Source organism: Rousettus aegyptiacus, unplaced genomic scaffold (assembly GCF_014176215.1).
Source record: "Rousettus aegyptiacus isolate mRouAeg1 unplaced genomic scaffold, mRouAeg1.p scaffold_m13_p_12, whole genome shotgun sequence".
Classification (NCBI taxonomy): domain Eukaryota; kingdom Metazoa; phylum Chordata; class Mammalia; order Chiroptera; family Pteropodidae; genus Rousettus; species Rousettus aegyptiacus.
The window spans coordinates 24083613-24106156 of record NW_023416287.1 but is presented as its reverse complement, the minus strand read 5'-3'; the positions used below and the strand labels follow the sequence as shown (position 1 = coordinate 24106156).

Below are 22544 nucleotides of genomic sequence, written 5' to 3'. Positions count from 1 at the left end.
CATTGTTTTCTTTTCTTTTTCTGTTTTCTTTTTAAAAAACTTTATGGTTAAGTAAAAGTTTGTCTGTGTCCTAGTCAATCTCTAACAAAAGCCATTTTTGAAAATCCAATTGTCATGATGGTTTTATAGAACAAGTGCTTGAATTCTCCAAGGACTTCTGGTTCAAAAGTTCATTCAAATGTATTATAAGGAACTAGTTGAACATCTGTCACATATCTGACACTGTTCTAGGTTCCAGGGATACCAGATAAAGCTACATAAGACAGACAAGTCCTCTGCTTGCTCAGAGCTTACTTTCTAGTGGAGAGGGAAGAATAAATATATTACTCACAAATCACAAATTGTGGCAGTCGAATTACTGCCCTGATTCTTCATCCCTCCTTGGATCCACATGCCTGCCTTGCCTCATTATGGCTGGAGGACGGTTCCCCATCCTTGATGTTGGGCTTGATCATAAGACTTGCTTTGGTCAGTGGAATGTGGATTGAAGTGACAGTGTGCAAGTTTTGAGCCTAGGTCTTAAGAGATCTCACACGTTTCTGCTGGTTCTGTTGCTCCTCTGCTATTGTCATGAGAAAACATACCCAGTCTGGTCCTAGTGGGGGGCTGTGAGACATGTGAGGCAGAGCTGCTCCTAACTGGTCCACAGCCTTCCAGTGAGCAGCATGACGGCCTGGCTGAGCCCGACTTGGATCAGGCGAACCCCAGCCAATCTGCAACTGCGAATGATAATACAAGACTGTGGTTTTAAACCATGGAGTTTTGAGGTATTTTGTTACATAGCAATAACTGACTGATCCAAGTGCTTTGAAGAGAACAAGAAGCTGAGATAGATAAAGATGGAGCAGAAGGAAGCTACTTTAGGCAGAATGGTCTGGAAGGGTCTGATGAGGAGCTGACATGTAGGCTGAAACCTGAAAGTTGGGAAGGAGTTTTCCACATGATGAACGGAGAGGAGTCAAAATAGATGAAAGTCTTGAGCCTGGAAAGAACTTGTGTTTCAGGAGCTGACAGAAGACTTGGGTGGCTGAAACACCCAGAGCTTTCAAGGCTAGTATAAGGAGTTTGGATTTTATTCTTGGTACAATGGGAAGCTTTTAAAAGATTTTAAGGAGACAGAGAGAGAGAGAGAGAGAGAGAGAGAGAGAGAGAGAGAGAGAGAGAGGGAGAGATTGAGAGAGAGTATAGATTTTTAATAGACCATCCTTGTTCTGTGTGAACAGCAGCAGGAATACCACTTAGGAGCCTGTCGTAGGCATCTAGATGAGACGATGGCAGCCTGGACCAGGGGATGACAGCAGCGGTGCCGAGAAGTGAGTGGATTAATAATGCATTTTAGAGTAGACATTATAGGACCAAGACTCATGGTTTGGAGAATGATGGGGGGAAATTACCATCTGCTAAAAATTCCCCTTTCCCTGTAAAAGAAAACCATTCCTGGGAATCCAGAGGGGAGAAAGGAAGGTAGATGATGGATACGTATGTGGCATTTGAATGAGAGGGCAGAAGTAATACCAGCCATATAGTAACTAATATTTGTTGAGCACATCCTATGTTCTAAGCACTGCCATAAGCACTGGACATTTTTATGCAATCCCGTGAGGTAAGTCATTATCCCCACTTTACAGGTGAGGAAATGGAGAATCCGTGAGGATTGGTTACTTGCTCAAGGGCACACACAATTGATAAGAAAAGCAGAGTGACCTAGGATTTGGCACAGTCTCTGTGTTGGCTAGGACCCACAGGAAAATGATGTTGGAGTTTGTCTTTGCAAGGCTTTCAGAGGTCCCTCATTCTGATCTGAGGGCTGCCCCCTGTGGGGGCACCATGGCCTGGATACCTAGATGCTCAAGGTCCATGAGCACCTCACATATCATCTGTGGCATAAATCTTCTAGGATCCTTGTCTACTCATCCCCAACCCCAGCTTACAATCTCACCTATGTTCCCATCTCTGGATGGTGGCTGATTCATCTGAGAAAACTCTTTCTCGACTGATAATGTTAACGTGTGTGTGTGTGTGTGTGTGTGTGTGTGTGTGTGTGTGTGTGTGTATAATATGTGGAAAAGCTTAAGTTTTAAAACTCTGTTTTAAGTCTCTTTTGAGATCTGGAAAGTCAAATTCTGGGGTCACAGTCTGGTTTGGAGGTGACTGCATGGGGCTTTGGGGCTTTTAGGCATGTCCCAGGCAGTGGCTTGTTCTCACCCAGGTCGCCCCCACCCCAAGACATAGAGCCAGCTGTAACTTCTCCCCAGGGAACCTCTGGCTTTCCTCTGGTTCTTTGTTCAATCGGTTTTCCTTCCTGCCAGCTTCCATTCTTCCCACCAGCAGGAAGAAATGACAAAACCCGGAGCCAAAGCTTCCTTCGGCTGGCCCACACTATTCCCTGGACATCTCTGAGACTCTCAGAGAACAATGGAGCATCATGGCACTCAGGAGAGCCTGGGGGTTGGCTTCCTCTAGATCATCTTCATCCTCACCTGCTAATTTTTTTGCTGAAGCTGTTCTGCTTATTCCTCATGGAATGTTGCCTGTCGAAAGTGCTATGGGCGGGTGGGGGTGGTGGGGGGCGAGGTTCCCCTGCACCCCAGAACTGTAAGGAGACAGACTGTGTGCTTAAAAAAGGGAGAGAAGTCAATGAATTTGACTTTCTCAGTTTCTGGCTCCTCATCCATCAAAACAAGAGGACAGAGCTTAAGGCAAGCCAAGTGTTGCTTTTCTCTTACATGTATCTGTGGACTTTTCTAAGGTTTCTGGCCATATGTCCTCAGCCCAGCCTGGAGGCCACCACAGAGGCTTCCTCCTTAGTCTGCTCGAGTTGTTTCCAGTTCGTGGTTGTTAAGAACGGAAGTGTTGTGCACATTTCTGTGTCTTTTGGTGGACCTGACGCTCCTTTCTCTACTTAGGACTGGAACTGAAGTCTTCAGGATCTTCAGGCTCAGTTGGGCTTTCTGTAGCAGGCAGAGGGAGAATCCATGTTGCGTGCACATCTGGATGAGCCACTTCTGGCAGCTCCAGCTCCACCTGCTCATTCAGTGTCTGAGGAAGATGCCCCAAGAAGGCAGGAGCCTCCTTTTGACCTGCAGCAAGCCCTTCTCGGCAAGACTGCCCATTCCACCCCTCAGCCAGGCTGGGCTGTCTCGTGTGAACCCGAAATGGTTAAATGAGAGAAGGAGGTGCCTGGGAGGTTCTCTTCTCCAAGAAGATATAGAAAATAGAAACTGAGAGGGAAACTAGGGGACCAAGCCAGGGAGTGGGACTGGTTACACGACCCATAAGCAGAAAACATGATTGCAGACCCGAGGCTTTCCAAACCCTTGGCGGGGCACCTGGGACCAGGAAAGCCATCTACATGTAGTCTTGCTTCGGGTGAGAAGTATGACAATGCAGAGCCAGGTGAGCCCACCCCTGTCCTCCCTGCCCCTACCTAAGGACCATGACCTTCAGCTGAAGGCCCCAGCAGCAAGATATGACCTTCCAACATTGTTGATTAAAATTACAAAAACACTAAAATTTATTGAAAAGCGGCAACAAGATGTGGAGGTTAAAGTGTGGCTTTTGAAGCCAGACTAACTGCCTGGGTCCCCTGTGAACTAGCAATCGTGACTAGTCCCTTAGCCTCAGCCTCCCCTTCTGTAATACAGGGATAATTATAGTGCTGGCCTGATAGGGTTGTGAGGGTTAAAGAAGCGACAGGTGACTTCCTGCCCCAGCACCTGGCACGTAACAAGCACTCAATAGAGGGCTCACATATGTTTTTGAAATCAAGGATGAGCTAGAATTATTTCTTCAGGGAACTGACGAAGCAATAATGAACATGCGCATGCTTTGGAGTGGCTTGCTTCCATGATCTCAGCAACACACAGAACAGCTCGAAGTTACGACTTTAGAGCCAGAAGAACATGATTTTAAATCCTGCGGGTTCAATAATAGGATTTCTTAAGAAACTTGCACTGTGGTGCAGATGATTAAACATGGAGGATTTGACTATTTCTCAACCTTAGATAATTCTTTTCCTTCATCAGAGAAAGAAATCTATGGTACAGTCAAAATCATATTTAAAAGACACATCCAAACATTTCAGTAGGATACTAAGAAGTACTTTCTAGAATTCAAGGCATCAGAAAGGATTAGAAACCCACCAGTTTCTGTGGCCGGAGGTGGGTGAAATAGGGAGAGGTCAGTAAAGGGGACAAACTTTCAGATAACAGATGAATAAGTTATGAGGAGCTAATGTAAATCACGGGGACTGTAGTTGATAACACTGTATTATATAATTGAAATTTTCTAAGAGAGTAGAACTTAAATGTTCTCACTAAAAAAAGATAAACATGAGATGATGGATGTGCTAATTAACTAGATAAGCGGCATTCTTTCACAATAAATATGCATACTAAATATCTTATACTTTTATATGAGAATTGTACCTCGATCAAAATGAAAAAAGTATTATATATGTCTTATCAGCTTAAAATATTCAGTGTTCCTACTTTTGTGTGATAGGCAAAAAAAAACAAAACAAAAAAACAAAAAAACAACAACAAAAAAACTTGCTGACTCAGATCCTGTATCAGGGAAAGAAAACTCAATATCTGGCCCACATTTGATTATTTGATTCAAATATCCAGAAGGGACTGGCAGAGCTTTCTGCCTTTCCAAACAATCCAGAAAGTAAATTAGGATTTTCTAATTTAATAGAAATTAAGGGTAAGAGAAGAATCCAGCTGGACAGAGGCCCTAAGGAATGGCTCAAGCCATCTTCTTAAGAGTCAGAGAGAGACGGGGTCAGGGGAGATGAAACTTGGGGGAAAGGACCCAGTTTGTGTTTCTGCACTGCCTCCTGCTGGCTGGTGCTGGAACATCGACTCTTCCCGTGTCTCCTAAGAAGATCTAATAGGATGCCTTATTGCGGCTTTTGGGAGTCAGGCGGCTCCTCAAAGCAAGTGGTCCACCAGAGGCAATCCTATCTGTCCAGGACTCTCCCATCATCGAAGGCCAGCCCTGAGAAGTGGATTCAAACAGCAGGGGAGAAACAGCAATGCTAGAGCAAGTTCTGGTGCTTCCAAGACAAAGGGATAGCATCTTAGCGGAAGAAAAGAGAGTGGAATTTGGGAGTTAGACAGGCAGAAAAGCATTGAGGATCCCATTCCGAGGGTCTAGTCCCTGCGATAGTCTGGAAAGATTGGAGCAGCTGCTGAGTAGAGGAACAGAACGTGAGCAAAACACATCATTAGGTTTGGAGGTATGCACAGGCCACTATGGGATATATACGTGTAAACAAATAATTATGTTCCAAAGTGATGAGGACGCTAGATCTTACCAAGAATCTTAAGACAGTTCTCCTGGAGGTCATGTCTGAGCTAGTCCTGAAATGTGGGTAGGAATTCTGCAGGGAGTGGAGAAAGGCTTAAGAGGATTTGGCAAGACGGTGGGACTGTAAGACGTGTTGGGAATTATGGAAGGCGAGCTTGGAGAATGAAGCAATTCTGTTTATATAGGATTACATGTGTTTTGTTGAAGTGCCCTGACTTTCTGTGCATGGTGAAATGCCCTTAAGGGATTTCGAATTGATCTGGAGGACCTTCAGAAACAAAGAACAATAGATCCAAGACAGACCATAAGGATCAATTTATTCTGCTTTCTTGAAGAATCAGAAGTGTTTACAACCTGGATTATTTCCAATACAACTGAAAGATGTTCTCACAAACCTGCCATATTTCTTTTGAACAATTTTGTACTTTGCCTTTTTTACGGTGCAGGTAAACTCTGGAGTACTTGGGCTTTCGTGTGAGTGGGAAGGCAAAGACCTTCATCCCAGATTACTTTGAACCACTTATAAAATGTTGCTATGGCACTGACGGAAATATAAAAAGTTATTTTAAGACACCCAGTAATCCCTCCCTTCAGTGCTCCCCTTTTACCCACACCCTGAATCCTCAAAGTATGGTCCGTGGGCCAGCAGCATCAGCCTTACCCTGTTAGAACTGCAGAATCTCAGGCTGCCCTGAACCTGCTTAAGCAGAATCTGCATTTTACCAAGATCCCCAGGGAATTCGCGTGCCATTAACCCTTGAGAAATTCTGCCTGACAGGACACAGGACCAGGAGAACAAGAGATCGTTGCTGGTCTTGCCCCTTTAGGTCTCTAGCCTCATCTCCTCCACACACCCCCATGTGCCCGCTGGGCTGAACCACTTGCAGCTCCTGGACTGTACCTGGGTCTTTTTTTTTTTTTTAAGTGATACTGCCCTTTTCCTATCTTCTCCACCTGGGTACCCCCATTCATCCTTTCGTACTTTCCTTCTCCGGAAAACATTTCTTGGCAGCACCCATGGCTAGCACAGCGCCTTCCCACACTGCATGGCTGTTACCCACGTCTTCCCCATCACGCTGCAAGCTTGCAGGCAGAGGTGGTGACTCATCCATGGTGGTAGCTACAGAGCACGGTGGACCATCCAGCATGTAATAGAAAGCCAGTGAAGATTTACTCTAAGCTATCTTGAATGCCAGCAAGCATCCCCAGATGACATCTCTCTTCTGCTTTGTCCTTGAGTCTTCCCCGGGACCACGTACTGCTGGGTCTCTGCACGTGGAGTGAGAGCTCTGGAGAGCAATCTTCAATCCATCCACGGTCCCCGACTTGACATGACTTCAGCTCTGATTTGAGAGGGCTATAAAAATTGACCGTAGAATAAAGAATATGTATAAAGCTTACAAAGTAAACAGTTAACTTAGTTGTGCTGGAGCCTTCACAGGCTCCCAAGAGAGGATAGTGTACATAGCTTCCAGCTCTATAGTCAGCCGTGTTATTTATGCTGGTAACTGGAAATTGGCCAGGTGTATTAATCATGTTTCTTATTTTCTGTATATTATAATGTTTTGACCTCTTAAAAAAAAAAAAAAAAAAAACCTTTCTGGCTGGAGAAAGACCATCCCAGGGCCAGCCAATATTTAGAGAGAGCAAAAGGCTCAGTGGGGAGCATGTTTCTGATATACAAAATAACCAGTTCCAGAGCCCCAATTCTTTATCTGGCCTGTGCACCCCAGGAGTCACTATTCCTCTACTTTAAAGGGCCAGGCACCAGAAAATTAGAGACCGCCACTGTAGCCCAAAGCCTACTGAATTTACTCTAAGTGGCCAATCCTGAACTGTCTATTCTACCCTGCTTTGCCTTCCCTGTGGAAATCCTAGTAAAGACTTCTGGCCTGGGCTCTCTCCTCGCTGCTTCCTGTCCTGTCCTGTCCTGTCCTGTGTGGGGTTTTTCCTGTGTCCCTGCACCACCTGCTGCGCCTCTTGTTTTTAGGGGAACTGGGAGTAACATTGACCTTTTCTTTCAACGGCATTGACCTCTTTGTGTCATGATGCAATCACTTTTATAAACTAAGAGCTGGGCACCGAATACCAAGTCACTATTTGCATCTCTAAAATTGTCAAATGAAGCAACACAAGGCTACTCCAAGCTCACTCAGTCTACCCGGAGAGCTGGTACGTGAGCTCACCTCTGATATTCGTGCACATACCTGCGCCACCAGAGTGGAAATGCTTTAAAACAGGAAGCACATTGCCCTTCTTGCCCACCATTATAGCTCCAGCACAGAGTACACCGACACAGGTAGAAACTCAATAAATGTTTGTTGAATGAAGACATGGATGAATCCACAAAATGCCCAAGACGAGGCAAAGGAGGACATTAGCTACAATGTTGAACACAAGTTAGGAGCTGAGATATTTGCCAGAGAAAAAATGACCTGTAATTTTAAGGAAAGCCATCTGCCAGGAAAGGGGACCAACGGCCTTGAGCTATAGTTGCAGAAGCAGAAAGGCTTCAGGTCCTGTCCGGATTAAGAGTCTGGCAGCTGGATTTCTGGAAGTGTCCATCTGTGCAGGTGAGCAGCCCCAGTTGGAAGGGATCAAGTTTCCAGACCATGCAAAATTTGAAATTCTAGGAGGAACTTTTTAGAATCTGTTCTTGTGTCAATGAACACCAAAAAAGGCCTTTAACTTTGGGTAGAAGGGCGCCCCTCTTTGGTTTTGCCAAGTAGGGTAAAAGCTAAGGAAAATGCACCAATGCTTTGCCTCCTGCTCCCCTGTATTTTTCCCCCCAGGGGAGCAGAGGTGGTGACAGAGTTTGGCTTAGGCACAGGGGGAAAAAAATGACATTTAAGGGATTTAGAATGTTTCTGGACCCAATTCTGATGTGCACGGGGGGTTCTCCCCACACATCCACGTAATTCTCTGACACCAGCAGGGTGCTCTATAATTCAGTTTAATTCTGACACTACCTGGAGATAACATCACATTCTACAGGTTAAAAGTTCAGCCTTACAAGACTCCCCGCCCCATCCTGCCTCAGACACCAATCCCAAGTCCAAGGCGGCTATAGATCTGAGGTTTCAATGACCTGCTTCTTGGGCTCCATTACTCTCCTAGAGTAGCTCACAAAACTCAGAGAAACATTTTACTTACTAGACGATTGGTTTATTATAAAAAGGATATAACTCAGGAATAGCCAGAGGAGATGCATACTGCAATGTGTGGGGCTTCTGTGCTCTCTCTGAGGGTACCACTCTCCCCAAGTATTCACCTGTTAACCAACCAGAAGCTCTCTAAACTCCATCCTTTTGGGTTTTTACGGAAGCTTCATTGTGTAGGCATCATTGGCCACTGATGGTTTATGCAAACCCCAGACCCTCTTCACTCTCTGGTAATGAGAGGGTGAGACAGAAAGTCTCACCCCTCTATTCATGGTGGTTCCCTGGCCACCGGCTCCCACCCTTAGGTGCTTTCCAAAAGTCATTTCATTAAAATAAACCCAGTAGTGGTGAAAAAGAGATTGTTATGAACGAGAAGACACTCACGTCACCTTAATGCCTCTGAAATGATTTCAGGAACTGAGGACATGACACCAAATATTATAATAAAAGATACTCACATTGCTCTTATTGCTCAGGAAATTCCAAAGGTTTCTAGAGCTGCGATGCAGGAACCATGCATGAGGAATGACCAAATATGCATTTTTTATAAGTCACAATATCACAGATGCCACAAGCTCCTTTATTTTGTTCTTGATTGCTAAGTAGCCCTTAGTCAAAACAGCTAGTTAAAGAAATTAGAAATCTTAACTGTGGATTTGGAAATTCAAGTACAACACAACTGATGTGGATCTCACCTAGCCAAGACGCTACCCTGAGCCCTTTCCTCTGCTTAGTCCTTGAAGATCTCTCTATTTTATGTCATTTCTTGACCTCAGAGTCCTGGGGGCATATCACTCCACCCTGTTGGATGCCGAGGTCACCTCTGATGAGCCTGAGTATGTAATTCTCTCCACAGATGGTCTCCTGCACACTCCTCTCCCATACCTTCCCACCCTCGCCTACCTCCCTCCACTTGGGGAGACCAGCTATCTATTTCCATCTTTCTTTAGTTCCTCTCTGGTCCTCTGCCAATTTCCTTTCATAGTTTGTTGCCAAGCATGCTGGAGTTAAAAACAATTCGTATTGTTTAAGAAGGCAATGCTTTCCCACAAAAAGATTTGCATTAAAATAAGATCTGGAAATCCCCCAGAGAGACTGGATAGGTGGGCTATTGAAGATAAGAAGTTCAGAACTGTATAGAGAGAAGCATCTTGGGGATGCAGCAACACTTAAGTATTGGAGGTTAAGTTCTTTTTGGGGGGGTCAGCTCTGGGCTGGGTGCAGCCACCAGGAAGGCCCCTTTAGAAAGGGTGGTGTCAATGCGTGGAATCTACTTCATTCTGAGGCTTCCCATGAACCCAGATAAAGGCTCTGACCAGGCTTCCCCAAGATGTGCTACTTCAGCATGTGGATTATTTTGAGGTGAAGGCCATAGAGCCCCTGCAGGCTCACAAGAAATTTTTACCTCTCCCTTAAAGAATATAAATTTGAGACCCTGCCTACAATAAAAATTGCCACCTGAAATATCTTTTTATGACTTACATATAGAATGGAGCAAACTTCTAATTACTGAATATCTCTTCTCATCGGCCTGCAATGACTTTCCTCCTCTCCAAAGCCCTAAGGCACCTTAACTCATCCTTAGCTCAGAATGCCAGATATACCTCATTTTTTCTTTCTGTCTCTGAACATCTCATGTATGCGGAGTCTCTGACTCATGTGTATGGGGTTCCCATAGGTACACGTGCAATTAAATGAGGTTATTTTCTCTTATTAATCTGTCTCATGTAGATTTAATTATTAGCCGGAAGAACTTACAAGGGTAGAGGGAATTTTATTCCTTCCCTATAGCTCCCATATGCCAAGGGAAACAGGCTTTCAGTGGTCTGGGATGGGCTTAGAGATATCTCAGAGACATAGTGTCTTATTCCCACTTTATAAGGAATGTTTGACATTATCATTTTGCAGGTGAATGTCATTCCCAGTGGCATGGGAGTTTGGCTCCCTTTTCTTCCACCGAGGAATATGGGTGCCCAAGTGAGCAGGTCCTCTGCCAGCAGTGAGGATAGGGGAAGAACGGGTCCCATGCTTCTCTGATGGCATGGCCTTGGGGCAGAGAGAGCAAGGACACAACAGCTGGCATGAGCCAGGTTCACCAGAGGTCTGCTCCTCAGCAGATCAACGTCTGAGTTTTGAGTTAGGGAAACTAAATCTTGTCACGATGCCACATCTGCGTGTCTTCTTTATCTCTCTCCTGGCATGTGTGGTCTACCAGGGCATTATCATTGTGTGCACGTGGGCACATGGGCCCTGCTGTCAGCATTTCAGTTAAGATCCTGGCATAGTCCAGAATGTGCCATGCAGCAACACACAGACATCTGAGGATGTCCTTGTCCGGCCATATACAGCACGCGAAGAAAAGGTATTAGGTGGAGATGCAAGATGTGACCAAACTATGGGTATGAAGTAGAGCTAGGAGTCCCTAACCCGATGGGCTACCACCTTAGGTTAGGCACTTATGATCGGAATGCTTGAGGTAGACAGTGTGGGCAGCTCAAGATAAACTTGTGGCCACTACCTGGGTGGGTCACATCACATTAGGACCAGAGGGTAGGGTGTCTGAATGTCGCCAAGGACATCCTAAGCAAGATGAGGTGCAAAAACTCCAGGGAGATGCTGGTTGTCTGCCTGAGCTAAGAGGGGAGGAGCACTGTGGGCTACTTTAACCGTGTGCTTGATTCCTGCTCCTTTTATCCTTATGACCTAGATGTATCCTCGCTGGCAAATACTTGCATGTGTGATTTTACCAAACATTACTCTATGTATTCCCCCCTGGCTTTGGGGAGTGTGCAAACACACCACCCTCTGAGCAGGAAGCCTGCATACACACTACTACCCTTTTGCAGGCTTCTAATCCAGATGTTTTGGGCCAAGGACCAGATTTAGAATGGGAATTGCTCACAGTTTTAGGATTTTTAAATGGTCCTTATGGCCAGAGATTAGTTAGGAAGCTTTAGGAGCGTCATCTGCAAGGGGAGAAGATGCTCAAGCAGTGCCTATAGAAAAGACAGCTGCTCATACGTAAATGATATATAAATTCTTACAAGTTAATGCCATACACTGCAGGTGGCAATGGGAATCGCTCCACCTATGTGAATGCAATCTAGTTATGTTGCGAAAAACTTAAATTACACACTGTTCTGTCCCCAAAATTCCACCCATGTAAATCTATTTGACAGAAATAAAAGTAACAGATTGCAAGGCTGTATGAACAAGGATGTTTATTGTTTTCAGTGATGAAAAACTGGAAACAACCTGAAGGTCCGTCAACAAGGAAATATTAAATCAATCAGGGTCCATCTGTACTGTGGAATATTATGCAGCAATGTAAAGGGATGATTTAGCAAACTAGCTAGCTATTGAACTGGAGAGAGGTTCATGATGCAGTGTTAGAGAGGTAAATTGCAGAGACATAAATGTGATATGCATGATTATAGTATTTTTAAAAGGAGTAATCAAGCAAAAAACTCTCCCTTATATACCTGAGCATGATAAAAGTGCAGAAGCTACATCTCAGGCAGGAAGGAGAGGTTTGGGTTGGGGAAAGTAGAGGGGGCAGCAAGAACAAAAAGTCATAGGAAAAATGAAAAAAGTATACAACAAAGTTAAGGGAAAATTTAGAATATAAATGCTCACCTATATCACTACTGTAAATATGTACATTTGTATATGCAAATGGGCAAGGACTGGGAGGTTGTAGGGGAAAATAAAAACACTGACTTAATCAGATGCTGGGACTGTGGGCAATGTTTTGTTTGGATGTCTGTTGTAATTTTAATGTCGTTTTTACAATAAACTTATTTTAAAAATCAACAATCAAAAGGAACAAGAACGTGATGGCTGGTGAAATTATTCACATTTAAAATGACTCTAGCAAGAATAATTCAGAAGCTCCTTACAATGTCTTAGACATAGTAGGCATCGGCAACCCTTTTGCTAAAGTGAAAAACCAGACTCCGAAAACCTTGACTTGACCTTACACTTCATAAACATGAGCAAGAATATTTAAGCACATATGTTTTCAATTTAAAAAGCTCTATAAATAAATTTTGCATTTGAATCATCATGTACAAATTCACTTCATACCACGCTTAAATCTGGTTTCTGGAACTATTAACGAAATGAGAAAAGGCAGCAATTACCGCAAATACACTACATCATGGGCTGAGTGTTTTCACAGCAGAAATGAGGTCATTTTGCTTACACGGTTGTGCTTGTAATTAAACTCAGGTGAGCCAGGACCTGAAATTTCAACATCAATCTCTAAGTATGTGTTCTTTATGTCTTTATTGCTATCGTTATCACTTAAAAAGTAAAAATTAAAAATCGACATATAAGAAATAACCTCCATGTGTTCTGTACTTTAATTTTGCTCTCTGACTTAGAATCCAACAGGACCCTGGAAGTAAAAAGTGAGCTCAGTGGAGCAGCATGAGAAGCAATGTTCCTTGCCAGAAGGAATGGGGGTGGGTCCTGGTGTGTTGTTTCAGTGTGGGGCGGGCTTCTCCCCACAGCCCAAGGGCAGGCTGCTCCCCTGAGCTGCACCACCCCCAAGTCCGCCACCCTACTTCTATGTTAAAACCTTTCAAATGTATCCTTGAGAAGAACGCTGATAACAGAGGAGGCTCAGAACGGGAGGTACCATTATCAACATTCATGTTTTAAAATACTTAAGATAAATTGTCTCACCATGCACTTTTTTTTTCTCCTCTTACAGACTCCTTTTGAAAAGAGAATTGATAAGATTCAGCAGCTGTTATCTCCCAGTACGGTTCAACAACTCCTGGGGTTTCTGAGAATACCCCCGAGGGCCTGTGGGGGCGTCTTAGAGCATTAGAGTCATTATTTTTATTTAAGCTGTATTCATATTTTGTAATATATATTTTAACTAATAATAAACAGATAAAAAGTGGTGTACTTACTCTTGCTTATGGCCTCAATGAATTCTTTATTAGGTCTCTCTAAAGACACAGTTTCTTTTCAATGTCTTTGACTAGGAGGAATTATTATTTTTTTTTAGTGATTCACAGAAACAATGGCCCATTGCCAAACTGGTGGAAAAAATACCACTGGAGATTGTGCGCAGTCCCTGTGTAAAGGGAGTATATTTAAAGATGTTCTCATGCGTGTACCTAAAAACATGCACAGTGCTTTAGGGGAACGTTAGAAAACAGGCACGTCTTTGAAAACATTTTCTTAAATACGTGGACTGTTTCAGAGATGGGAACAGCATACACGTATTCTTCTTTTGGAAAAATTCTTTGTGTGATAAACATTCTGCTGTGGATCGACTCTGCTTTGATAGTCAGCTTGGCAACATACCCTCACGAGATCATTTCTAGGCTATTGTCTAGTTTTATTTCTATTTTAGTTTAATCTCTTTCTTATATTTTAGTTTAATTAGAGGAATTAAATGAAACCTCACTGTAACAGGGCATCAAAATACATGGTCTTTTCATTTCTCCAAAAGTGGAGTTTTCACAGTTTAATTAGAGGTATGTGTTTGGATTTGGCCTTGAGAACCATCAGAGATCACAAGACAGCTCTGGAAATGCAGAGCAGACAATCTGCAGTTAGATAAGCCAGGGTCGAATTCTGGCCCTGCCCCTTTCTAGCTGCTTTTACCTCTCGGAGCCTTAGTTTCCTCATCTATACAATGGGAACAACACCTACCTCTAAGAGTTGTTTGGAAGTATTGTGAAGTGCTTGGCACCGTCCCTGGCATGTGCTTTTATCATTTATTGCATAATATGGTGTGCCAGACACTCCGCTGGGAGTGGAGGATGCAGTCAGTGGTGAACACGCCCTCCGGTAGAGCCTGCAGGGGACTGATACGCGAACATTTATCAAACACAAGCAAATACCAGAGTGGAGACTTGGGAGTACTATTTCGAAGCGCTGAAGAATCACTGCCCTTTGGTACCTTCAGAACATGCATTGGTGTGGGGCTGGGGGAGAGAGCCGGGATAACTTGCTCTGGTTTGCTCGCCAGTTCATCCTCGTGGCTGTCTGCCTGCTTGCAGCTTATTTCATGATGAGCCATATGAAAACCAGCAGGCAGAGCACCAGGGACTCGTCCATGGTGACCTGGAGTCCTGCTCCCTTTTCCAACCAAAAATCGCAGTGCTTGATGGAGCAGAGCTCCCTGATCAGCTGCCACAGGATCCGCTGGTAAAGCAGCTTGTCCTGTTTCTCTTGGGACAGCTCCTCCTGGTTCACAGCCTGGGTAGCATTGATGCAGCTGGTGACAAACTTCTCCTTGGTCACGTTGGCCTTGGAGCAGGCGTCGTAGTAGATCCCGTCGGGGAACTGCCAATAGTGGGCCTCGTAGTATCTGTTTCCTTCATCTCCGAAGTCGATATCCAGCTTCCTCCCCTGCTTGATGAAGGCCCCGGGGCGCATCTCCGCCCTTTGGGACTCCGTCACATGGGAGGAAGTACTCGGCAAGGTCTTCCGGTTCCACTTGGTTCTGTGCTTTATGCCTCTCGCCTTGACTGTGGAGAGCTGGCTGAAGAGCAGGACACAGACAATGGCCAACCAGCATCCACCCAGTTGCTTCCTCATTGTGTCAGAATCTGCAATAGCAAAGAATCGGACAGTTAATTTCTGTGGGGTTCCCTGTCTTTCCTGGCCCCCATCTCCGTGTATAGATTTTAAACAAGGAGTCCATCCTTGACCTATTTACACTTTTTCAGAAGTTTAATTGTTTTCCCATGCTTGGGCCGTACGGGGTTAAGTCAATACCGAGCTCCTTGCTTTTGCTTGGAATTACATCCATTCAGGGCAGTGATCCTGGTTTTCTCAGATAAGAAGCTGCAATTGGCACTTATCAGTATTTTAAATCAAGGCATCCCTGAGAGGAATAAACAATAGAAGAGTTAGAATCAGAGGCTCCTGGGCATAGATTGTAGTTTTAATTTCCCCCTTTTATTCTCTATTGCTCTAAGTTGGCAGTGTCTTGGGCATATTCTGCCATCCACACTAAGAAAGTCACTGGCTGCTGATCCTGAAAGCCTTTAAAGTAATGAGAGACGGAGATGGGAGTATAGTTAAGGGAATCACGCTTTTCCCTATGTCCAAGAGTAATCCTTCCATATCTCACCTCTGGGGACAGATGTGACTCCATCCTCCTTCCCTGGCTAGCTTCTTATTACACACTTACTGTGTGTCAGCCACTGACATTGTCTAACTTACTTCTCACATGGGGAAGGTACATCATTAGCCCCATTGTATAAAAGCCATACTGGGATTCAGAGTAGCTAAGTAATTTGGCAAGCCTGCACAATAGTGGGCGGCAGATTCGAATGCAGCTCCGTCTGACACTATGCCCACATGCTCACTCACCATGCCCCACTGCCCTTCTGGGATGCAGGAGGGGAAGGTGCTCCAAGTTTGTGCTTTTGAAGCACTGGGCATAAAGGACAGCCCCTATGGGCCCAAAGCTGAGCAAAGAGCAGGGCCGGGGAGGCATTTCAGATGAACTGAGATGATGGGGAGGACAGAAGGGCCCGGGGGAGCACCGACGGTGCCGGGTCAAAGTTACTCTAGGGCATCTGAAAGGCTGCTGATGACATTAGAGAATATCCTTCCTCTCCAGCCCCAATCCGGTAGTTTGTCATATCTGGCTCCTGAAACTACAATAGTTATTGTGAAAATCCACCTCCCAAGGTCAATTGTTCAGGGCATTCCAGCACCTGGACCTTTGTTCATGTGGCTCAGGGACACAGGAAGAGTTAATACAGTGGAGCATGCTTAGGCTCTCTCTTAGGTAAGATTTACTGTAAGTCCGTAAGTGCCAGAGCTGGTGGAGTTTCTGAAGTTAGCGTGCTTAGCCCCTAATACACCTCCATTATCCTCTGCAGTATTCCTAAAAGTTATCAGTATCTCTGTTAAAATGTTCAACCCTAGTGAGACACTGGTTCTTATGCAGAAAAACAGGCAACATGCAACCTAAGTGTATTTCTAGTCTCTGGATGTCTGCAAAGAGGCCTCTGCTAACCTTTCTTTACGTGCGGGCATCACCTGGTCTCTGCCCCAGGTTGAGCATGAGCACGCCTGGCAGCAGCCCGAGTACCCATGCTTTCATCACCTCATACCTCACTGCCCCCTAATCACAGTGAGATCAGAGCTACTTTCTGAGATCAGAGATCCAAGCATGAAGCAAACATTCATTAACCTCCTAAACAGGGGCCACACCCCATGTCATCAGCCCATAGTCCTTAGTAGGGGAAATCTTAAGAATAATAACATCATTTACAGGAGTGTCAAATTAAATAAAAGCATAGAGATCTTGAGAAATATATTTGCCTTTCTAGGCAAGGGTTTAAAAGCAAGAGAAAACCCCAACCAGCCAATCCTAAAATAGCATTTTATCGTAGCATCAAAACATAGCCATGCAACACCAGGATGCTCAAACGTTCTCACCCTTGATTTGGGTCCCATCCCAGGAGATGGGGTCAAGCAGTCACTGCATGGTTTGCAGTCTGATTGGAAATGAGCAACCCCAATCACAGAAATAGAATTCATGCACAAACCCTGCCTCCTCACTTACCTTGGGCTCTCTCTGGGAGCGAACCTCTGCAGCCACGGACCGCACTGTCCTCCAGCACACCCTCTTGGCAGTCAGGCCTGCCCAGCTATGTAGAAGCTGTATAGGGAGTGGCAGACCTGCTTCTCTCCAAATATGGCAGCCCTTCCCTTCCTGGCAGGACCAATCAGGGATTGCTGGGTGCTCCTTTGTCTTGAGAAGAATCAACCTTCTCATCACTCTTTACTAATAAACACCATGTGATCTCAATAAAGTTCAGCAAGAATTGAGAGTTGCCTTTTATTTTATTTTATGTATTTATTTACTTATTTACTTACTATTACTATTATAAAAGATATCATAAAAGATGCGAATGAATAGCCAGATGAAGAGGTACATAGGGCAAGATCTGGAAGTGTTCCAAGTTCAGAAGTCCCCATGGAGTTTGGGGTGCACCACCATCCCCACATGTGGATGAGTGGAAGCTCTTTGAACTCCTCTGTGCCAGAAACTGGGGACAAACCCAAATATTATAACAAAAGATGCTTCTCTCACCCCATCAGGATGTTACAAGATTTTAGAAGCTCTGTGTCAGAAACTGGGGACAAAGATCAAATATATATTTCTTGTTATGTCACAGCATCACAGCTGGACAGATAGATGAATGCATCTGTCTGAAGAATTTAGTTAGAGCTATTTTTAAGACTGGTATTTCCAGAGGTGCCCTTCAGAATTGAAATGAGAAGTTTTAGAAGAACAATGCTTTCTCATCAATATCTACAACAGGGTGGTTTAAAGAGGTCTTGCTGGATATGCACACTGTTCTGTACCTTAAGACCAGCCTCAGAGAGCAAAGGGGCCTTAGCTAGGCATCCTTTGTGGGAAATGTCAGGTCAGGAAGACGACAAGTGTTCAACTAGCTAGACCACTGTGCCCTCCGCTTGGACTCACAGGGGCTATGCTTCTATTGGGTAGAGGGAAAAGCAGGGCTAATGGTGCGCGGAAGGCCAAATCAGAGGACTTGGCTACTGGGGTCATCTGGGAAAGCTCGAACCACTGAATTAGTCCAAAGCTCAACAAGTTGAATATCAGTGGAAACCCAGGGGAGAAAGACAGGTGGAGACGAACCAACACCGTTCAGAGATGGTGGGGGCTGAGAGTGAGTTTCTTCAGAGTGCCTCTCTCTCTACATGGTGCCCAGTGTAGCCAGGAGGGGAACCAAAGAAATCAGTCGCTCCTGGCTTAAGGGGCTGTGCATAGTTACTGGGTGACCACTCCTTATACAGAAGAGACTTGTTCAGGTGTCCCTGTTACGATCACTACTGCAACACAACATCAAAAGTGAATTGTAGAGGTGTGTATGGAGCTAGAATTGCTGTGAATAAAATGTGATCTTCATCCTGAATGTGACTCCAGCAATGTTCCTCAGGTTGCTTCAAAGCCCTTTTGCAAACCAAATTAAGCGGTTACTTCCGGGCCGACCAGAAGATGGCGCCAGAAGAGCTTGCAAAGACTTCGTCCCGGAAGTGGGAAACCCCGCTGCTCAGGCTGCCCTTGCAGAGCTTCTATGCTCTGGTTGGTTTTGGAGCCTCCAGTTGTGCCTTTCTCTCTCTTCTGTCTGTACTTTTACATTTTATTTCATTTTCCTCTAAAAAAAAAAAAACCTTACTATTTTTATCTAGAATCAGAGACTTTGGTCTTGCGAACACATGCAAACACATTAGAAGTGCAAACGTAATATAAACTATTTGCAAAATGCAGAAGAGGAGAAAAAGAAAAAAGATCTCTTAATATTTCATTATCCAGAGACAAATGTTAGTACAATTTTGTTCATTATATAGATGCTTAGAGTCATAATTGGGATCTGGGATAGTTAGAGCTGGAAAGAACTCAGAATCTTCTAGTCCAGCTCCTTCATATTGTGAGATCATGGGACCCAGATAGGCTCAAGGTCACCCATCCAGGAGGGCAGTGCTGCCCCTGAGGGCCCATTGCCCTGTTCTGAACTTTGTGTGCTAATCATCCTGCTTGTCTCTGTCTAGGACCCTCACCTCCAGGCCCCCTCCCTCCGTTCCTTTCTTTCTATCCCTTTCTGAGCAGGACTTTGTCCAGAGGGTGGTGGGAGGTTGGTATAGTGCTGATGAGGCTGCAGAGTCCTCTTGCCATGGAACAAAAGGCTGTTCTCAGAAGCACAGAGGAGTGTGAAAGACTGAAAATGTTTAGAAGATGGGAGGAGCTCTAGAAGCTGCAAACAGGGCAAGAAAACTGTTAAGCAGATCAGAGAGTGCAGAACTGCTCCAATCTCTGCCTCTAAAGATGAACAAACAACCAAGGAATTAGTACAAGAACAGTAGTCTCTTTAAATGAGCTGAGGCTAAGGCCCAGTGAATTGTGTCTTCAGGCATTGACGATTTTATTAGGAATATAATTTAATGTTGACCGTCTGTGAAAATAGGGAGAATGAGATTGAGTCCACAGGGCTAGGTGCTCCATGATAAAAAGGATTATGATATATTTCTCTCATATATGTGAACAATAAGAAATAATGTGGATTAACCAAAAAAGCAACAGGGAAAGGCTGAGTTTCTAGAATGCATGAGTGGGTCATTATTATGCCAATTCCTAGTTTGATTAGAGCTTGGACCTTTGGAAAGCATTTATAAATAAATACAACGACTGTTAAGGTACAATGCCAAACTCTACCCAGAAGGGATCATATGTGGGAAGATCAACCATCATATCCTGGCTTCTTGAAGATTTATTGTGTGTCTGTTATGTGCTTGGGATCATGTTGTGCCAAGGAAGGTAGAGCATAGAGATGGATAAGGCAGATAAAAGAGCTCATTGCCTAATGGTGGAGAAATAATTGAAATGTGTTTTGGGAAATAATAACTACTCAGAAAGCTGTGTAGCTGTATAACAACCGTACTCAATTTTTTTTCTTTTTATTGAAGTCTACTGTACTCACAGAAAGGTACACACATCTTCAGTGTACAGCACTCTGTATCTTTACAAACTGAACACACTTACATAACCTGTACCCAGATTAAGAAACTAAACATGACAGCATCCCCCAAACTTCCTGGTGTCCCTGTCACGTCATCGTCCCCTCCCTTCTACTGTCTAAACTTCTTCCACCACAGATTAGTTTTGCCTGTTTTTGTTCTTCATATAAATAGAGTTATACAGAATATAATCTTTTGCTTCTGTCTTTTTCAGAATACATCTGTGAGATTCCTCCACACTGTATGTAGTTGTAGATTGTTCATCCCATTATAAAACTATTCTACAACTGAGGTCTTTGTTCCCCTGTTTGTGAACAGTTGGATGATTTCTGGTATAAATAGTGCTGCTGTGAACATTCTTGCAAGTGTCTTTTGGTGGATGTATGATCACTTTTCTGTTGGATGTGCTCTCTGCGAGGTAGCCTTGCTGGGTCATATAGACTACGCCTACCTTGAGCTTTTATAGTCTGAAAACTTTGACTATTGCTTTGTGCAAATCTTAAATGCCACTGTCCTCTGTAATGTGCCTACTCTTCTCTTCCCAGGCATGATCAGGGGTCTCTCCGTGGGGGTCCCACAGCACTTGGTGTATAGGCAAATAGTCATGCACCTCCTTGAGCTCGCAGAAGTTGAGGGATCATGTTTCATTTGCACCTGTTTGCTCCCATCATCTAGCCCAGTGCATAAATTCTAGATGCATCTAGCTTCCCTTTATCCCTTCTTTGTCGGTGACCTGGTTGAGGAGAGTGTTGTCAGAGCTGCTGATGAATCAAAGCTGCCAAGGTAGGCTGTGTGCCAGAGGGCAGGCTCAATACTGCAAATCACAGCAGGTCTGGATATATAAAGGCAGCAGAGAAAATTTAACAGGGATAAAGACAACAGTTTTACAATTAGTTTTAAAAAAATAAATCAAGGACAGCATGGTGGATGAAGACCTGTCACAGAGGCGGTTGCTACTGCGTGGCACACAGTTGTCTAGAAGTGTACCATGAGCCCACAGGGTGAGACCTGGAGAAGCAGATGCGCTCATCATAGGGTCATTTCTTCTGCGGTTCTCTGCCTTTCCCAGCTCAGCCCCAGCTGGTGTTGGGAACTGGGCTGTGGGGAGTTGATTCAGGCAGGGAGGTGGGATGGAATATGTGTGGAGGCGTGGGAGGGAGGTGAGTTAAGATTGGGAAGTGAGGCATCTCCTCGTGGCTTATCAGGGACCACTGAAGCCAGGGACTCATCTTGGATGTCACTGAATGTGGAATAGGATGTTTGTAAGTGAGAAAATAGAAAATCATTGAAGATTTAGAGCACAGGTAATAGGCTGAAGGCTGTGTTTTAAGGTGATCCAGAAAGGAATGGACTGGGAAAGGGGACAGGGCAGACACTCCACCCTGGAGACCCTAAGAAGGGCAGAGATGCTAGACTTGGCCACCATGCTGAAGTTCTCATTCAGCCTCCCACCACTTTTCTCATTGTCTCGGATGTTTTTGAAAAAGTATAATTAGCTCGATCATTTGATCTGTGGATTTCTCATCCAAAAGAAGGCAGGCCTCCCCTAGGGTGAGGTTCCCTGGAGTAGGCGAGCGGGATCAGCTACTGTGTCATGGCAGTGACACCTTCATTACCCATGCTGACTTTCATTCCAGGGGAGGTCCTGGGATGCTGCAAAGAGAGTGAGCGCCAATCAGAGACCCAGGTTCTAATCCCAACCCTGCCTTTCTCTGCCTTGAGTGACTTCAGTGGGAAGAGAGTTTAGCCTTCTATGTCACGTAGCTGATCTCCATTTCAGACAATGAATGGTCTATTTAATGGGCACCTTTGGGGGAGGTGGTTCATGGGGAGAATCAGTTTTCACATCTGGGCTTATCATGCCCCCTCCCCCTCCCACTCATAGGGCTTATCAAACATTGCTTTGGAACCATGGACTTTAATACAAATTCTTCCCCTAAAATATTATAAAGGGAAGTGAACTAAAGTCTAAAAGCTGCTTTGATTGCACAGGCATGTGTTAACATGTTAATTATTGGCCTGCCAGAATCATTAATGAAGGATTTACCATTGTGATGGAAAATAGCAAAGCTGAAGGGATTCGTGCCAGAGGCTGGGTCTCTGATGCCTTCAGCCAGGAGAAAGAGTGGAGCACCATCGAGACAGGTCACAGTCAGTGTGGGAAGTAGTGGTCAAGTCCCAGAGCCAACCAAACTGGAAAATGCAGGGTGAGATCACTTGTTGATATTGATGGCTGCAGGGATGAGATCTGGTAGCAGATGAGAAAGGGGGGACCCAACAATTTAAGAAATGCATCTATTAAAGTATAACAGACATATAGAAAAGTGTGCATACTGCAAGTGCACAATTCAATGTATTTTCACAAACTGAATAACTTAATGTAAAGCAGTAGAATATTTCAAAGCCTCATGCCCACCTTCCATCCCCACCCCCAAAGGGTACACAGTGTCCTGACCTCTCACACCCAGGTACCTTTTGCCTGCTTTTGAATTTTACAAATGGAATCATGAAATGTGTGCTCTTCTATGGCTGGCTTCT

General features: G+C 44.5%; 1 protein-coding gene across 1 annotated transcript; it reads right to left on the bottom strand.

Annotated features, from left to right (window-relative positions):
- Positions 1-11654: 11654 nt before the first annotated feature.
- On the bottom strand, positions 11655-17097 carry PRND (prion like protein doppel). The gene is made up of 2 exons (XM_016134947.2): positions 17026-17097; positions 11655-15049 (listed from the first exon to the last, which is right to left on the bottom strand). Exon 2 carries the CDS (start codon positions 15036-15038, stop codon positions 14499-14501), a length of 540 nt encoding a protein of 179 aa, XP_015990433.2. The 5' UTR covers positions 15039-15049; positions 17026-17097; the 3' UTR covers positions 11655-14498.
- Between the last annotated feature and the right edge of the window lie 5447 nt (positions 17098-22544).

Bases quoted from the DNA above. Each gene is read 5' to 3' on its own strand.
- PRND (XM_016134947.2), bottom strand. From the start codon at position 15,038: ATGAGGAAGCAACTGGGTGGATGCTGGTTGGCCATTGTCTGTGTCCTG.